This window comes from Lytechinus pictus, chromosome 4, assembly GCF_037042905.1.
Source record: "Lytechinus pictus isolate F3 Inbred chromosome 4, Lp3.0, whole genome shotgun sequence".
NCBI lineage: Eukaryota > Metazoa > Echinodermata > Echinoidea > Temnopleuroida > Toxopneustidae > Lytechinus > Lytechinus pictus.
In genome coordinates this window covers 31,258,728-31,277,297 of record NC_087248.1, presented here as the reverse complement: position 1 = coordinate 31,277,297, position 18,570 = coordinate 31,258,728, and the positions used below count along the sequence as shown (strand labels likewise).

At 37.3% G+C, this 18,570-nt stretch overlaps 1 protein-coding gene across 1 annotated transcript in view; it reads right to left on the bottom strand.

Annotated features, from left to right (window-relative positions):
* Positions 1–18,570, bottom strand: part of LOC129258641 (UBX domain-containing protein 11-like) — a 75,337-nt gene that overhangs the window by 37,487 nt on the left and 19,280 nt on the right. The window contains exons 2-8 of the mRNA XM_064098817.1: positions 13,134–13,228; positions 12,774–12,817; positions 11,043–11,183; positions 10,306–10,400; positions 10,084–10,138; positions 5,310–5,392; positions 2,119–2,251 (exon numbers count right to left, since the gene is read on the bottom strand). Of these exons, the coding sequence (XP_063954887.1) occupies positions 2,119–2,251; positions 5,310–5,392; positions 10,084–10,138; positions 10,306–10,400; positions 11,043–11,183; positions 12,774–12,817; positions 13,134–13,204 (622 nt within the window). The 5' untranslated portion in view covers positions 13,205–13,228. The remainder of the gene's footprint in view (positions 1–2,118; positions 2,252–5,309; positions 5,393–10,083; positions 10,139–10,305; positions 10,401–11,042; positions 11,184–12,773; positions 12,818–13,133; positions 13,229–18,570) is intronic.

The following is an 18,570-nucleotide window of genomic DNA, read 5'->3' as shown; positions in this document are numbered from 1 at the left end:
ATACAATATTTCATTTTTTACAAATTTGACAATAAGGACCAACTTCACTGAACCATATAGTATTAAACAATACTAATTCCACATGTTGAGAGAGGAATCAATGGTTGTTCACTTGACAATGAAGAGAAAATTAGAATATTTCATACAATAAAATACGAAAGAAAAAGTGACTGGATGACGTCATCAGTCTCATTTGCATACCGACCAGGATGTGCATATAACTGTTTTGTGAAATTAAGCAAAACTTCGAAATGCCATAACTTTCTTATTTTACATCCGATTTTGATGAAATTTTCAGTGTTATGCTTGTTGGATTAATCTCTTTTTACCAATAGATTTTTACCTAATTTTGGGCCTGTAATATGTTGTAACCATGGCAACACGATTTCCGACACACACAAAATATGTCTCTTTCACACGTTTACCTCTAACTCAACATGCTCAAAGTGTGAACCAAATTTTACGAGAATTGGTTGAAAATCGATGAAGTAATTAAAAGCCTGATTTTTTAAAACAATTTTTTGTCGTATCATATGCCGTTACCATGGCAACATGATTTCTGACACACAAAATAGGTTTTGGAGCTAGGGGAAGCCCGAGGGGGGGGGGGAAACAATCCAAATTCCAACACCAACGCCAACACCGGACTTGAAATCATCCAATGTGTGTACCAAATTTCTTGTTTAATCACATCTGAATTTAGCACAAAAGGGGCGATTCTAGACTGAAAGTCAAAGTTATTATCATTATTTTGGGAGGGAAGGGTGGTGGTGCTTGAAAAATATGCGACATTGAAATAAATCATGATATTATTATAAGGAAAATGTATAATCCTCAATTAAGCAAGCACATTAACTATTATGCTTAGGCCTAGCTTTGCTTATAAAAATAAGGGAAATATTTACGATTATTATTTTTTTAAATATTGAAAGAATATATCATAGGCTATCCAATGACACAAAAATTATTTCACAGGCCCAAGTAAAACTCAAAATATCATCAAATTACAAAGGGCATAATTATAAAAAATAATCGTAAAATTTCCCTTAATTCACTTATTGCGGAAAGCCGCCGTTTATGTCATGATTTTAATCACGACATAAATTTATGTCATTCAAATGGATTTATGTCATGATTTTATGTCGTGATTTAAGACATAAAGCTTTATGCAACGGATTTATATCAATATTTGTGTTTATGTGATGATTTATGCTATATGACATAAATCATGACATAAATCAATACATAAACTTTTATGCAACAGGGCCCTGGTCTCCAGACTTCTTGGCTTTAGATACCCGCATTAATCTCCTAATGGCCCCTCTCCCCTCCTACATGGCCCCCTATCATACCTGGTCTCCAGACTTGACTTTAGATACCCGCATTAATCTCCTAATGGCCCCTCTCCCCCCCTACATGGCCCCCTGTCATACCTGGTCTACAGACTTCTTGACTTTAGATACCCGCATTAATCTCCTAATGGCCCCTCCCCCCCCCCCTACATGGCCCCCTATCATACCTGGTCTCCTGACTTCTTGGCTTTAGATACCCGCATTAATCTCCTAATGGCCCCTCTCCCCCCCTACATGGCCCCCTATCATACCTGGTCTCCAGACTTCTTGGCTTTAGATACTCGCATTAATCTCCTAATGGCCCCTCCCCCCCTACATGGCCCCCTATCATACCTGGTCTCCAGACTTCTTGGCTTTAGATACTCGCATTAATCTCCTAATGGCCCCTCGCCCCCCCCCCCCCCTTCATGGCCCGCTACCATACAGTGTACCTGGTCTCCAGACTTCTTGACTTAAGATACCCGCATTAATCTCCTAATGGCCCCTCTCCCCCCCTACATGGCACCCTATCATACCTGGTCTCCAGATTTCTTGGCTTTAGATACCCGCATTAATCTCCTAATGGCCCCTCTCCCCCCCTACATGACCCCCTGTCATACCTGGTCTACAGACTTCTTGACTTTAGATACCCGCATTAATCTCCTAATGGCCCCTCCCCCCCTACATGGCCCTGTCATACCTGGTCTACAGGCTTCTTGGCTTTAGATACCCGCATTAAGCTCCTAATGGCCCCTCCCCCCCCCCCCTTCATGGCCCCCTATCATACCTGGTCTCCAGACTTCTTGGCTCTTGATACCAGAATCAATCTCTTGATACAGTCCATCCACCTTAGCACTCTTAGCTTCATCTTCTTCATGGGTACCCCCTACCCATACCATGCCGTAATCAGATAAAAAGTCCTGTAAACAAATTCATTAAAAACCAAAAAAACTTATGAATGCCATTTCTATTTGAAGTTGAAACACAAACACAAGTGGAACGCCTCTGGCAGTCTCGCCTGCATTACGCAATTTAATATAGCAGCAGTGCTAACTTTGGAAACTACTATAAAATAATCATTCACAAAAACACCATTCATATAATGACATAATACCACGTTCATTGACCATAGATGACATTTGAACGGTGACTTAAGACTTGTCAAATACACCCATGTCCACATTTCATTCACTCTATCCATAAACTTTCAAAGTTATGATGGCAATTCAACAATTACCCCAACATTTATTGACCTTAACTGACCTTTGACCTTGGTTTTGTGACCTGAAACTCACAGGGGATGTTTAGTGATACTTGATTACTCTTATATCCCAAGTTTTATGAAATAGATCCATAAACTTCAGAGTCAGGATGGTAATTCAACAAATACCCCCAACACGGCCAAAGTTCATTGACCTTAAATGACCTTTGACCATGGTCATGTGACCTGAAACTCGTACAGGATGTTCAGTGATACTCGATTACTCTTATGTCCAAGTTTTATGAACTAGATCCATAAACCTTCAGAGTTAGGATGGTAATTTAACAAAGACCCCCAACACGGCCAAAGTTCATTGACCTTAAATGACCATTGACCATGGTCATGTGACCTGAAACTCGCACAGGATATTCAGTGGTACTTGATTAACCCAATGTCCAAGTTTCATGAACTAGATCCATAACTTTTCAAAGTTATGAAGGTAATTCAACAAATACCCCCAACTTGGCCAAAGTTCATTGACCCTAAATGACCTTTGACCTTGGCCATGTGACCTGAAACTTAAGCAGGATGTTCACTAATACTTGATTAACCTTATGCCCAAGTTTCATGAACTAGGTCCATATACTTTCTAAGTTATGATGTCATTTCAAAAACTTAACCTTCGGTTAAGATTTTGAAAATAATTCTCCCAACATGGTCTAAGTTCATTGACCCTAAATGACCTTTGACCTTAGTCATGTGACCTGAAACTCAAGCAGGATCTTCAGTAATACTTAATTAACCTTATGTCCAAGTTTCATGAACTAGGTCCATATACTTTCTAAGTTATGATGTCATTTCAAAAACTTAACCTTAGGTTAAGATTTGATGTTGACGCCGCCGCCGCCGCCGTCGCCGTCGGAAAAGCGGCGCCTATAGTCTCGCTCTGCTATGCAGGCGAGACAATATACCGTTTACACAACAAATGCTCTATATGTCTCTTGCATAGTGGTTCTGGCCTTCTACTATGTGGGCGAGACAAAAAGCTGAACTTCAAGAAAACTCACATTATATTAATCATGCTTATTTTATAGCCATGTTTCTAGCCAAAAGATATATCCCCAAAACTACAGATACACGTAAGAGGGGGAGGGATTCCTTGTTGGAGCAAATATTATTGGTCATGATTCTGAGTTCTATTCACACTCCAATTCAGTTTTAGCCAATCTAATCACTCCAACAGCATGGCATTACATGAAATTTAAGATCAATTACAAAGCAGGTGTACGTCCCCAAATCAAGTCAAAGTCCTTTAATTCAATTGCAGCTAAACTTTATTGCAACTTCCCACTATGCTTAATTTGGGGACTTAAGACTGATTTACATCTGAGTGCAAGTTTCTTGCAAAATGCCACATGTCTGTAGTTTGCACTTTGACTTTTTTAACTGAGTTTATACAGTGCGTATCAAAAAAAAAGTTTACACTTTGAAAAAGCCCTTGGAATTCAAAAATATACAACGTGTGGGTAATTTTTTCACATATAATCTTGGGTTTGGGTCTCATCTATCTAATGCAAGTAAAAGTTTTGACAGAATGTTACACTTGAGTGAGCACTGTCCATTTTTGTAAAGCTCGCAGAAATCTGTTTGCGCAGAAATGCCAGTTTTCACGCTTTGTGAAGGGGAAAGGGCGAAATCAAATTTACCCTGCGAAACATTTCTCATCCATTTCCCTTGCACTTTTAGTCAATTGAAACTAAACGGATATATACAAGCTATCTGTATCAATTTTGCCACCCAAATTGAAATTTCAACACTTAGTAAGCACAACCTTTACCCTTTTTGTGCCAGCTGGATCTGAGGACATAACTGAATCTGAACAAAAGTTTATATCAGACATCTCCAGCATTTTTTCACTAAGTTTGTATCATTTAAAGTGGGTTTACATTTCATTTTTCATTTTATACTTGTTTCTCCACACTTTTCCCAAGCTTGAAAATGATTAACAAAATGAAAATGAAGCCTAAGCCATTTCATGTAAATCACACACAGCTCTGTGTAAAGCAAATATCGTCATGATGGCCTCGGTGTGTGGGGGAGTGGGGTGGGGCGCAATGCACTCTTTGATGTGTTTTTGGCAAGGAAACAAGTTAAAAAGGGTAAAATATATCATCAAATCAATTTTACTAGCTAAATTCCTCATGGTCTTCATGATTAAGGTCTACTTTTATTCGCATAACTATTTCAGAGTTCTGCGCAAATCATTTTTCACTAACTTTTCAAAAGTAAGTGGTGCTCACTCAAGCGGAAATATTTTTCGGCAGTTATATCGTCATTTGCTTAAGTGGATCTGTACCAATGTTAAAATGTGGAAAAATCTCCAGGATTTTACAAATATATAATTTTACAGGATTTTTGCTAAGTGTAAACTTTTTTTTGATACACACTGTAGAAACTGATCATTACTTGGTAACTCATATTTTGTGAGCAGGGAAAACAAGATACCCTTATCAGTCAAACCCGATTTGATCATTGATACCTTCTACTTCCATTACAATTAATCAGACTTAATGATATAATAGAGAACCAAGTTTTCAGTTTTCTAAAATGCAAATACCGTGTTCCCCAGTAAAATTATTCATACAAAATGATGAATGGGTTAAACAGCACTAAGACCATATTGCTATTAGACAAACTTATTTGATATGAAGTAAAATTAGACCAAGTGAGATGAAACCAAATGGAAAACAGACAAAGCAGTCTTAGCATACATGTACCTCCATATCTTGAATCTGTTCCTGTAAACTCTGACATTTTCTCTCCAATTCCTTCACTCTCTGCGACTCAATGTCAGGTTCATCTGTATAGAAAACAGAGGTAACAAAGGAAGAATTTGGCAAAAGCTGACGATATTGATGAGCCTTTGAATTTCTTGTCTTAATATAAAACCATCTTTCGACTTCCGTACAGATGTGTATGCTCTATGTAATGTTGTTGTGAGCATGTAGAGTACGAAAGTAATGCTGCATTTCATTATTTCATGGGCATCAGCGCAGAGGATTATCTTTTGAGTTTGGAGGGGGGACGCAACAATAGATGTTCCCCCCATGAACAATGGATAATCCTCTGCGCTGACGCCCATGCATTGTTTTATTACCATATTTTGGCAGAAAATGATGAAAGTCAGTTCCAGCCCAAATTTGGTAAAAACTGGGGCCCAAGATGCAGCCCTATGAATATGTACTTACTTAGTCCAGTGAAATCAATGTTACTGGCCTGACTCCAAACAGTTACTAACCAGACCAAATTGACACTGGTTTCAATGGGGCCTGATAGGTATTCACACTAGCCATACCATAGGACAACATAATCTAATTCATGTCAAATTCAATGGCCCGAATTCACAAAGTTGGTTTTGAAAACCCACGGTTGAATCCATGGTTTATGCAGATTTCCTGTATAAATTATGCTTAATTTAGCACGTATCGGGCATGCGTATAACAAATGCCCATTGCTGATGCGCGCTTTTGTCACAGTGCGCCAAATTGACACTTGTTACCATGGTTAGATATTCTATTTTATTCATGAGTTAATTGTTTTAAGAGTGGACTCATGAATAAAGTAGCATGGATAACCACAGCAACAGGCGTCGATTTGGCGCACTATGACAAAAGCGCGCATCAGCATTGGACATTTTTTAATATACGCGGTAAAATAAGCGTAATTTATACAGGAAATCTGCATAAACCATGGGCTCAACCGTGGGTTTTCAAAACCGCCTTTGTGAATTCTGGCCAATGTGAGCTATTTTTTCATCATGATCTATCCTACTGGTATATGGCCATGAAAATGCTGAAATGCATTTATAAAGATAATTGATGATGTCAAGCTCTGGTAATTTATCCTTAAAAAAAAAAAGCATAAAGAGAATTGAACATTCACAGGTTAGATAAGAATAAACCAGTCTTCAGCACAAATATTAAAAATAAACACCTTGTTACTGATCTGGTAATCTATTCCAATCAGAACACGATTAAGATCTTTTGAAATGAAAACAATCAAGCCTCATTTAGACAAAGACAATCTGACAGGAATTCAGAAGCCCTTTTTATAATAGTTGGTCAAAAGACTAAAAGATTCTTCACTGTTGGCCAACCAACGGGCCCCTTTGTAAATCAGTTTGCTAACTGAAAGGGCTTCCCTGTTGAAATAAACATGAATAAATAAACAAACCTCCTTGACCATGTCATAACTTTTAGTCTAAATTGTGAGAGTGGATCATAATAGTAGAAAGGGAGAAAGCAGTGAAGAAACCCATAAAATGAAAGTGCGTCACAGGTTAGGCTAGAAGAATAGTAGCTTCCAGTGAAAGCTGAAGTTGGTAGACATACAATTTCCTATTATATTTCCTATAGAAGTATTTATCAAGTATTGATGAAATATTTTTAAACAAGTGGAATGCCTCTGGCTGTCTCACCTGCATCACGCGATTCAAAATAGCAGCAGTGCTGACTTTGAAAACTACTATAAAATAATTATTCACAAAAAACACCATTCATATAATGATACAATACCATGTTCATTGACATTTGACCTGGATCATGTGACCTAAAACTTGTCAGTGATACTTGAATACCCCTATATCCACATTTTATACACAATATCTATAAACTTTGAAAGTTATGACAACAATCTAATAATTACCTCTAAATACCCCTAACATGGCCAAAGTTCATTGACTTTTGACCTCGGTCGTGTGACCTAAAATGCGCACAGGATGTTCAGTGATACTTGATTACTCTTATGTCCAAGTCTTATGAACTAGACCAATAAACTTTCAAAGTTATGATGGTAATTCAACAAATACCCCCATTTTGGCCAAAGTTCATTGACCTTAAATGACCTTTGACCTTAATCATGTGACCTGAAACTTACACAGGATGTTTAGTGATACTTGATTACTATTATGTCCAAGTTTCATGAATCAGATCCATAAGCTTTCAAAGTTATGATGGTAATTCAACAGATACCCCCAATTTGGCCAAAGTTCATTGACCCTAAATGACCTTTGACCTTGGTCATGTGATGTGAAACTCAAGCAAGATGTTCAGTAATACTTGATTAACCTTATGTCCAAGGTTCAAGAACTAGGTCCATATATTTTCTAAGTTATGATGACATTTCAAAAAATTAACCTTAGGTTAAGATTTTGATGTTGATTTCCCCAACATGGTCTAAGTTCATTGACCCTAAGTGACCTTTGACCTTAGTCATGTGACCTGAAACTCAGGCAGAATCTATTACATGAATACTCTAAGCCCGAAGGGGGGTGATCGGTTGAACCTTATCTCCTCCCAGGATCCGCCACGCCCGGGCTTCAAAATCGCACCGCGTGTTGGGCCTTCCACTCTTCACGGACTCGCCGCACTCCCAGCCCATGACGACATCGCACGACCAAGTCGTCATCCGATTCTTCCACCGAAAATTGCCGTAGACACGCGTGTTGTAGCCCGACATTCACCATTACAGACGACAGACACGTCACGTGGGTCGTCTCGCTCCGAACGCCGCGTTCTGATTGGTCAACAGCGGAGCACAGACTTACAACATTTAATATAGCATTAAAAAACCCGGAAGTGGCATGAAAGCGATCTGTGGCGACTTACGTAAGCACAATGTTTTGACGTGTGCAGGGACACTGGATCGAACCCGCAGGAATGTGTGTTTTTTTTTGTTTTTTTTCGGGGGGTGGTGTGGATATATTTTTGCTTTTTCTTTAAATCATATTCCTTCCCCGTTCCTACCCAGCTTTATTCTCTTTCTACTTTCATGCGAATTTCTATTTAGGCCTGCATTATTAAATCATGGAGCTATTAGTAACTATGATTTAATCTTACTTCTTCTTAATCACTTTTGATTTTCAAGTTCTTGATTACACTTATTTGGGCAGGGGTGGGAAGGGAAGCGAGTTAAAAATCTTTGAATTAATAGAGAAATTTCCCTTTTTTAACACAAAACAGTTATATACACAAAACAATGGTATGCAAATAGAGTTGATTATGTCACTCACATCACATTACTTTCTAAATTTTGGTTGCATTTTAGCAAATTTGTTATAAAAACTCTTCATCGAATCACAATATGTTACATTCATGGAAACTTATGTTAATGGAGGAATTAAAATCCCTCTCAAAATTTGTTAAAGAAAATGAGAAAATTAAAATAAAATATTCATGTCATGTACATGTATCAAACAAAAAAAAATACACAAGAAATTAGAGTGTGTGTGTGACATAATCGGTTCTGTAATTTGCACATTGACCAGGATGAGCATATAATTGTTTTGTAAAATTAGGCAAATTTCTCAATGTCAAAATAGTAATTTTTAAATTTTGAATCATAGTTTTCATGAAATTTTCTGCAATACTTTATTTTTCCTTTAATTCAAATTAATTTTTTGGTGGGGTGGACTTCTCCTTTACTCTTTGCATGGAATGTAGGGAATGCACATATGCAAATCAGTAATTGGACACATGTTTACTTTCCTTTCATCCAGGCCACTCCCTCACATCCACCAGGTTTACAGTCTTATAACAAAAATGATGAATTAATTAGAATACCATCACACCATAGCTCCATGATCACACAACATTCACATTAAAAAAATTAACTTGCGTCTTTTTGAAATGTTTTCTTCCTTCTTTACTTTTTGGGATCAATAGAAATAAGAAACAGTAAAAAAAAAAAAAAAAAAATATAAGGCGGGCGCGATAAAATGAATATCAGCTAATGCAATATGAAATACGTTGAACAAGTAAATAAAAGGGTTAATGTAGATCCGCCAAAACCAAATACTTTTTAAACTTCCCTTTTTATAGTTAAAATGAGGGGCAATATTTCAAAACCCTACTTTAACTAAATATCATATTCGTTCAACTTCAATAGCATTTTAATTCTCTTATCTGTATTTCTTTTATTAACCAAAATCCTAAACTCTTTATCACTTTTTACTTTTTCACTATTACCTTTAATCAATCATATATTTTTCAAAACAAATTACGACTTCAAATAAAGTCCTAACTTTCACATTCCTTTCAAACCACAACCACAACCTTTTAAAATGTTCTCTTAAAAAATTCAAATGTTTATTTCTTTCCCTATCTTGAATAAACCTGTCAATCTACAACAAATTCTATTTAACTTAATCACACCCCAAAACCCGTGGAATTTCCACGGGCTCTGCTAGTATTCAGTAATACTTGATTAACCTTATGGCCAAGTTTCATGAACTAGGTCCATATACTTTCTAAGTTATGCTGTCATTTCAAAAACTTAACCTTCGGTTAAGATTTGGTGTTGACGCCGCCGCCGTCGGAAAAGCGGCGCCTATAGTCATACTCTGCTATTGAGACAAAAATGGTTAAATATCACACAATAGTTAAACAAAGCTCGGCAGGTAAAGTTATTAGTAGTAGTTTTAGTATTATGAGGTCTTAATGTAACATTGATAACCGGCAAATATTACGTGTAAGAAAAAAAAACATAGCTCACCCTGATACTTTCTCATCAAGCCAATCTTTTCCTCCAATATATTAATCTTCTTATCCTGGAATAAAAAATAATGCACAAAAGAAAGCACAGTCAGTGTCATTACACAAGACTTCACGAATAATGAATGTAATAGTTTTTTTTATCTAACAGGTAAACTCATTACAGGGCCTATGGGAGTATAATTTACATGTAATAGCAAAGCAGGCTATTAAATTCACTCACCTTTTCAATGATTTCCTTGGCATAGTACTTGACTTGAAGCTCAAGCTTGGAGATACGGCCCATCATACTTGACATCAGATCAATATCAGAAGGGGCTAGCAAAACATAAGAAACATTCTAATAAGGATAATGCGCCAAATCCACTCTGCAGAGAGCTCACACCGCAATGCAAGAAAGAAGAGAAAATATATGTACAGCAAGAAATAGTAATAAAAGACAAGACTCGCAGACAACTGAGTATCAGTGACAATAATCAGGCATTGTATGTCCCTAGTATTCCATTTTATTAAAAGTAAACTGTGTGTTCTTCTTTATTCTAAACACACAATCTGGTGATCTTCTGCAACATTATTTATAAAACATAATAAAAAAGGGAATTTTAAAAAGTGAAAATCCTAGAAAAAAAGTTCAAGCACTACATGTAGTATGGAATTTTTAAAAGTGAAAATCCTAGAAAAATAGTTCAAGCCCTACATGTAGTATGCAGATGAAGCTTGGGAAACACATGCTAAATGCAGCTAACAGGCTTGATTAGCAGATTTGCTGTTGGTGCATGCTTTTTGTCCTACTTAGCTATTTTAAAATTCTGCTTATATTTTCATGATTTTTCCTCTATCTCTCATAATTCAAAATCTTGAAAATTGCTCCTTCTTGAATTCCCCTGTTCTTCCTAAATTACCAAAATCACTTCTGTTTACCTTATCGCAAAAAAACAAAGGACACTGATTTATACTCACGATTTTTCTTGTCTTTCTGAGTTATCTTTGGGAGTTGATTGCCCTTCTGAATTGACCCAAGATCACCCTTGTTACCCGATGAGGAGAGTCTGGATGAGGTACGGCTGAGAACATCATCAAAGTCATCCAAGTCAGATGGAGCTATTAAACATAAATACAAGTTATGGTAAGAATCTCGAAATGAGTTTGGACGGAATCTAATACAAGACCCAGCCAAGTGTTTGTGTCTAAAATTAATACACCAAGTGATTCTGGTACAAAATGTGTAACTGCTATAAAGAAATTGACAGACATTCCGGCCAGGTGTTGGGTCTTTTTTCTCTCTCCAAGAAATAATAACACTATCCCATTTGTGCTTATAAATGTGTATGTGATCATCGCTGTGACCATTTGCAGTTTAAATAGATTCCATGATTTCACAGAGTAGGGTCTGTAAATGAACCAGATCCTGGCCACGTGAGACCAAAAGACACTAAAAGATGGGAATTGCTCCTACTCTGTTTGGCATTCAACAATTCAAGAGATAGAGCTACATGTACGTCAATCTGGGGCTGCTCTGTGGCTGCTGGACCCACAATCAATTGAGCAATGTGAATTTTCAGAGGATTTCTATTTCAAACAATGAAATATGGATTTTTATTAAAAATAATTTTCAGATCAATTAAGATCTACATGTACAATAATATGATGACCAGTTAAGCGTGTATTTTCAAAATATTTTATCATGAATTCCACATTTGCTGGAAGTGCAGGTTCTAAGCTGGAGGCCTAGTTATTAAAGCCATTTTACCGCATCCACTATGTAAATTTAAGAACTGTAACTTTTTAAAATATTGAATCTATCAGTATTAGCATTTAACCAACCTCTGGACATAATGCAGCTTTGATACATGTATTTATATTTCCAATCATGTGTTTTTTTCTGCAAAACAGGATGTGTGCTATTCTTATATTTTCAACACAAACAGCTTTTCAGTTTCCAATGAAACTGGCAGAAACACATTCCGGTATTCTATTTATACAACACAAGTTGGTTTGAATAAAAGAGAAAAATCCAACAAGAATAACACTGAAAATTTCATCAAAATCTGATGTAAAATAATAAGTCATGGCATTTTAAAGTTATGCTTAATTTCACAAAACAGTTATATGCACATCCTGGTCAGTATGCAAATGATGAGACTGATGATGTCATCCACTCACTGTTTTTTTTTGGTATTTTATTATATGAAATATTTTAATTTTCTCCTCATTGTCAAGTGAAACAATGAATAATTCCTCCCTGAACATGTGGATAGCATTGTTTAATACTATATGGTTCAGTAAAGTTGGTCCTTATTGTCAAATCTATAAAAAATGAAATATTGTATAATTCAAACAATAAAAAAACAAAAAATATAGTGAGGGACATCATCATCTGTCTCATTTGCATGTCGCTGAGTTGTGCATATCACTGTTTTTTGAGAACTATTGCAAAACTTTAAAATGTCTTAACTTTCTTATTTTACTTCCAATATTGATGAAATTTTTAGCATTATGCTGGTTTGAATTTTCTGTATTTAGTCAATTCAACATTCGTCTGGGGTGGACTTGACCTTTAAACAAGTTTTGTTGCAAAAAGAAAGCTGCATGAATCAAATATTAGCTTTATCATTACACCAGTCCTAAAAAACTTCTTGCTTTAAACAAAGATTTTTTATTGCCATCATCGTCATCATCATTATAACTTACCCAGAAAGTCAGCTGGTTGACTCCTAAATGGTACAGCCCTTTGCCTAGAAGGGAGGGAGAGGGGGGGGGGTGTAAAAAAAGAAGAAACACAACAGAGAATTAAGAAATGACAGATATTCTGACGTATTAATGGAAAACCTACTCAAATTGAAACTTTCTTTTCAAAATACCACCCCAGAGAAATGTGAAGGGTATCTTACTCGTTTTTTTAGTGTATCCAGACTAGTTCAAATTGATTTTCCATCATAATTTTTTTTAATTATGTGCAACCATACTTTGCATGTAACACATTTTGAACTACAACACGTATAACTATTACATCTATACCATTTACAAGTAACAAAATTAGATATTACTTACCCATGCGCTTGCTTCACACCCGGCAATGGTGTCTTCTTGTTTTTTCTAAGATTCGATGATGGATCGCTCATTGCTGGTTAGTAGGCAGTATTTGACTTGAGATGAAAAAGAGATTTCATATTAGAGATATAGTTTTTAATTCAGGGAGAGAGAAATGAAAAAAAGGAAACAAGTCACCAGACTATTAATAGGCAATTGTATTTACTAAATAAATCAGTAAAAAATATCTCACTAGTAAACTGCATCTGTCAGAATAATCATTGACAATAAGTGTGCCCCCTCATTGCTTGAGCAATCGAGTGACCATCCAGGAGGGCGTGTTGAGGTACTACGTAGGAGACTATTGGCCAGACGAGAATAATGAAAAGTTTCCTGATGATTTTACACGATTTTGAAAACAATCTGACAATCAAGAACGATATTTCACTCATTGGACATTGGAATCCTGTTTAAAGTAGAAATATATTGAAAATCATAAAAATGAAGAATTATGTATCAAATTAAAGGGGAAAATAAGAAGAACTCGAGGGTGTACATCATTTATCATGGAGACCGATGAAACTCACTTAATTGACAGTTTAAAGTTCTCTCTCTGAATGCTTCAAACACGCACAATTGCGTCCGCGAAATGGGTTTTTTTTATGACGTGTATAAATATACGAGAGACGTTCTTGGCTCTCCCACGTCAAGCTCCACTTGCATGCAAAACCTGTTGCTAGGGTACGTTTTCTCCACACTGTCACTGAATACTTCGATCACGAAATGAAAGAAAACCCAGAAGTTTATCTAGATTTTGGATTTTCAAATTGATGATTTTGAAGATGAAGAGAATGATGATGAAGTTTCTAGCTCTAGTGACGTGGATGGAGGTAAATTAGGGGAATTACGCCTGTGATGATGAGTCGGACAATTCAACTTGCATGCCGATTCGCTACCAACTCATGCAGCTGCTAGTGCTAGCTGCACGTACCGCGGGCCAAAATAAATCCATGAAAATGAATTCCATCCTGACCATCCAGACAGAGTCTCTTCCCTCTGTCAATAAGATTTACTCTAAAGAAGGAAAATAATGATATTTAACTGTAATTACAAACAAGTGAATATATCCGAACCTGAAGGCAAATCAACTCAACGAATAGCAGCAGACGATATGCACCGACGATAAACTTCACGTGGCTGGGATAAATTGTCACTCGTTCTGTTAGATATAATTTCTATCTCATTATTTTGACAAAATTACGAAACTCGGGAATTATTTATCTATATAAAAATATAGTAACACCTCGTACTATTTTTAAATTAAAGATAAAACCTTTTTTGAAGCAAAAAGTTGAGGTAAATTAAAATTAGATGTAAAAGATCATCCCCAACATGCATAGCTAGTATGTGATTGTAAACAAACCATCACAAACACACATTGCTTGCTCGCCTTGGCTGAGAGAGTAGATGCACGTGTTGCACAGCTCTCAATCGGCATTTTGGATGGGGGGGCCACTTACATTGATGAGTGGATACCATGCGCGACCAAAAAAACACGTAAAAAGGATGTCCTTTTCACGATAGGGCACGTTACGTACGTAACGTGATAAGGGTGTCAAAAACACAAAATAATGAAAAAAGGGTGTCTATTTCGCTAGGAAAATTACGTGTTTAGGGTCGAATTTGCGGGAATGATAAAACAAAATTAAAATGTTTTATAAAGGATGTCCATTTTGCCCCAACACTTCGTGTTTATAGAGTCCGATTTGCGCGAGGTGTAGAAAGTGGGGTCGTACTAAACCAAATAAGGTAAAGCCGACGACCGAAGGACCCGTAACAATAAAACATTCCTGTACTTGTTTAGGGGTTCATTTCAGGGAATATTTGCCAAGAGTATCGTTTTGTTTCCAATACTTGTTAAGGGTAGGGTTTCACGCGCCAATACTTGTTAAGGGGTGCATTTTCAGAATATGGAAATTACGTGTTTACGGTGCTTTTCGAGACCCCATGGTCGCGCATGGTATCCACTCGTGAATGGAAGTGGCCCCCCCGGGGCAGCTAGCACTAGCAGCTGCATGAGTTGGTAGCGAATCGGCATGCAAGTTGAATTGTCCGACTCATCATCACAGGCGTAATTCCCCTAATTTACCTCCATCCACGTCACTAGAGCTAGAAACTTCATCATCATTCTCTTCATCTTCAAAATCAAAAATCTAGATAAACTTCTGGGTTTTCTTTCATTTCGCGATCAGAGTATTCAGTGACAGTGTGGAGAAAACGTACCCTCGCAACAGGTTTTGCATGCAAGTGGAGCTTGATGTGGGAGAGCCAATCACCTCTCTTGTACACTCATACACGTCATCAAATTCGAGTCAATTCAGAGACCGATGGGAGGTGTATTTCGAAGAGGCATTTTAGCGCTTTTTAATCGGCGATTTCCACCTTATGTATTACTTTCGTTATTTTTTGAATGACCAAATGATAATCCCCACATCATTACCTTTCCACTGATATATAACAAGGCCATATTCATAATCAATATATTTCTCCTTTAAGTAAAACCAAATCTACGTTTGGGTCAACACAAAAACTGGTATATCAGACTCTTTTCCTACTTATAAAAGAGACTGGAAGTGGCACTAGTCTCAGAACAGTCCCACCCCGTACCTTTCCCTGTATGGCGAATGGTCGGGGTTTACGAGTGACACACAGTAGATCCAAGTTGCTGCTCAAAAAAAAATATTCCAGGGGTTAAATCCAGGGGTAAAATCCATGATTTTGACTTCCAGAGATTCTTATGACCCTCGCTAATTATGGACTCCAAAAGATCGACGACCAAAAAAAATCTCTAAAGAGGGAAGTGATTTCCGCCGGAAATATCGCTGCCAAAATCACACATTTCGATCTATCGCCAAAAAAAACTGCACTGGCCTCTGCGGGGGTTCCTTACGGCAGGAAATCCAACACCCTTCCAAATATGGCACGATCCCAAACATCTGACATATCGGGCCTTATCGGCCAATTGAATGGTAAATGCGTGCTGTTGACGCATGCGCGCTCGTTTTTAGAACGAAGTCGCGCAACTGAGCGAAGACGTCCGATGTTCAGAGTCGAAAGAGATCCGTTTGGTAAGTATATTATCATTATTTACCAATTTCTATATCAAAATTATTGATAGTAATAATTAAAATCAGCATTTGCGTAGCTAAAATAAGTTATTTTAACAAGCAATCATTTTGGGGTCTACATCGTGATTTAAATCGCTGAAATTAATCGCGGTGCACAACTATACGCATCCGACATTTGGAAACTGCATCTGATTTTTGGCAAAAACAAGCCTCTGGTACAAGTGTTAGTAAATAATTTCCGTTGACCATAATTTTTTCGATTCTATTTTTTTATGATATTAAATATTCAACATTAGTACTACTAGTACTCCGGAAATATACATGTACATGATTTTTATTTGATTCAATGTTTTTATTTAAATTTTTGTTTTGGTCCAAATTATGCTTAAGTTAATGTGTACAATATTTTTGGGCACTTCACTAAAACTCAACTGTCTTTACTCTGGGGTCCACCCGCCAGTCATAAGGACCACTGGTCATAATACCCGCTAGTTATAAGGACCGCTAATCATAATAGTCATAAGGGTCGCTATTCATAAGGGGCTTTGTTCATAGAGGTCGCTAGTCATAATCAACGATGGGGGTCGCCATTCATAATCAAACAAGAGGGTCGCTAGTCATAATAAAGGAAGAGGGTCGCCAATCATAAGGAGGGAAAGGGTTCGTTGATCATAAGGGTCGCCATTCATAATAGTGGATGAGGGTCGCCAGTCATAATAGTAGAAGGGGTTCGCCAGTCATAATGGTAGATGAGGGTCGCTATTCATAATAGTAGATGGGGTTCGCCAGTCATAATAGTGGATGAGGGTCGCTATTCATAATAGTAGAAGGGGTTCGCCAGTCATAATAGTGGATGAGGGTCGCCAGTCATAATAGTAGAAAGGGTTCGCAAGTCATAATAATGGATTAAGGTAGCTATTCATAATAGTAGAAAGGGTTCGCCAGTCATAATAATGGATGAGGGTCGCCAGTCATAATAGTAGAAGGGGTTCGCCAGTCATAATGGTAGATGAGGGTCGCTAGTCATAATACTTAAAGGGGTTCGCCAGTCATAATAGAGGATGAGGGTCGCTTGTCATAATAGTAGATGAGGGTCGCTATTCATAATAGTAGATCAATCACATGGACCAATGATGGTCATACGGAACACGTATGTGCAGCGTGGCCAGTGAAAAAATCCAATTATGCCAGCGGAGCAGCGAAATTATGCTAAATTGCGAAAAAATAATGCCAAACCGTTTTGGACCCTTAACACGTACCTAGGATTTTCCACAAGGGGGGGGGGGCAAAACCGTCCACCAAAAAATTTGACAATTAAGCAAAAAAAAGGGTCTTCAACCAGAAATAAGGGATTTCGTACCAGAAAAAAAATCGACAAGCAAACAAAAAACATCAATCTTCAATTTAAAGAAAAAATCAAAATTATACTAAATATATATATTATTATGCAAGATTCTTTGCTTAAAAAAAGTCTAATTATGCCAAATTATGCTGAAAGGGTCGAAATTATGCCAGCAAAAAAGGCTAATTATGCCAAATTATGCCAGGTATAATGAATTATGCTGAAAGGGTCAAAATCATGCCAGAAAGCATAATTATGCCAGTTCTGGCAACGTTGCGTACGGTAACGTATGTGTGCGACGAATTAACAGTGATATATGCATGCTCATCGATGGATCATCCGGCCAACAGCATGGCGCCAGCATCAACAAATTTCAATACAGTATAAGTTGGAATAAAATTACAGGGACAGTGGAAATTAAATGAGGACAAATGGGGCATCTCCCCCGCCATTGTAATATATCTCCTGTTTTCCCCCCTGGGGGTGTTACTAGTACTCCTTTTTCAAAAGCATAATACTTGCATTTTCAGGATGAAAAATCCCCTTTGTAAAATACCTGCTTTCAAACTGTTCCCCTTTTTCGGGGAAGTTGCTGCGAGATCTTAATTTTTTATATTATAAGATGATTTTTTGTCGCTTTCCCATGATTCAATAAATTCAAGGGGCATTTTATGCCCAATTTTCTTTCAAAAGGGCATTGGCTTCTCATTGGCCCCTACGCAATATTCGATCCGGTGGCTTGGTGGGATGGCCAAGAAACCATTTTTTCAGTTTTCTAAAATGAAATAGAAAGATTTCATATACACATTCGGTGAATTTTTTTAAATTGTCAATGAAAAAATGTAGGTTTTTGAATTTTCTGTTGTGGCCACTGCCCCTCCCCCTTCCCGTTACATATAGGCCTATAGCCATGCCCGCCGATCACGGCGCGGGGTAGGCAAAAAGGCCCAGCATGATTGTTTGCCCAAGTTGACCCCCTCTTCTTTCA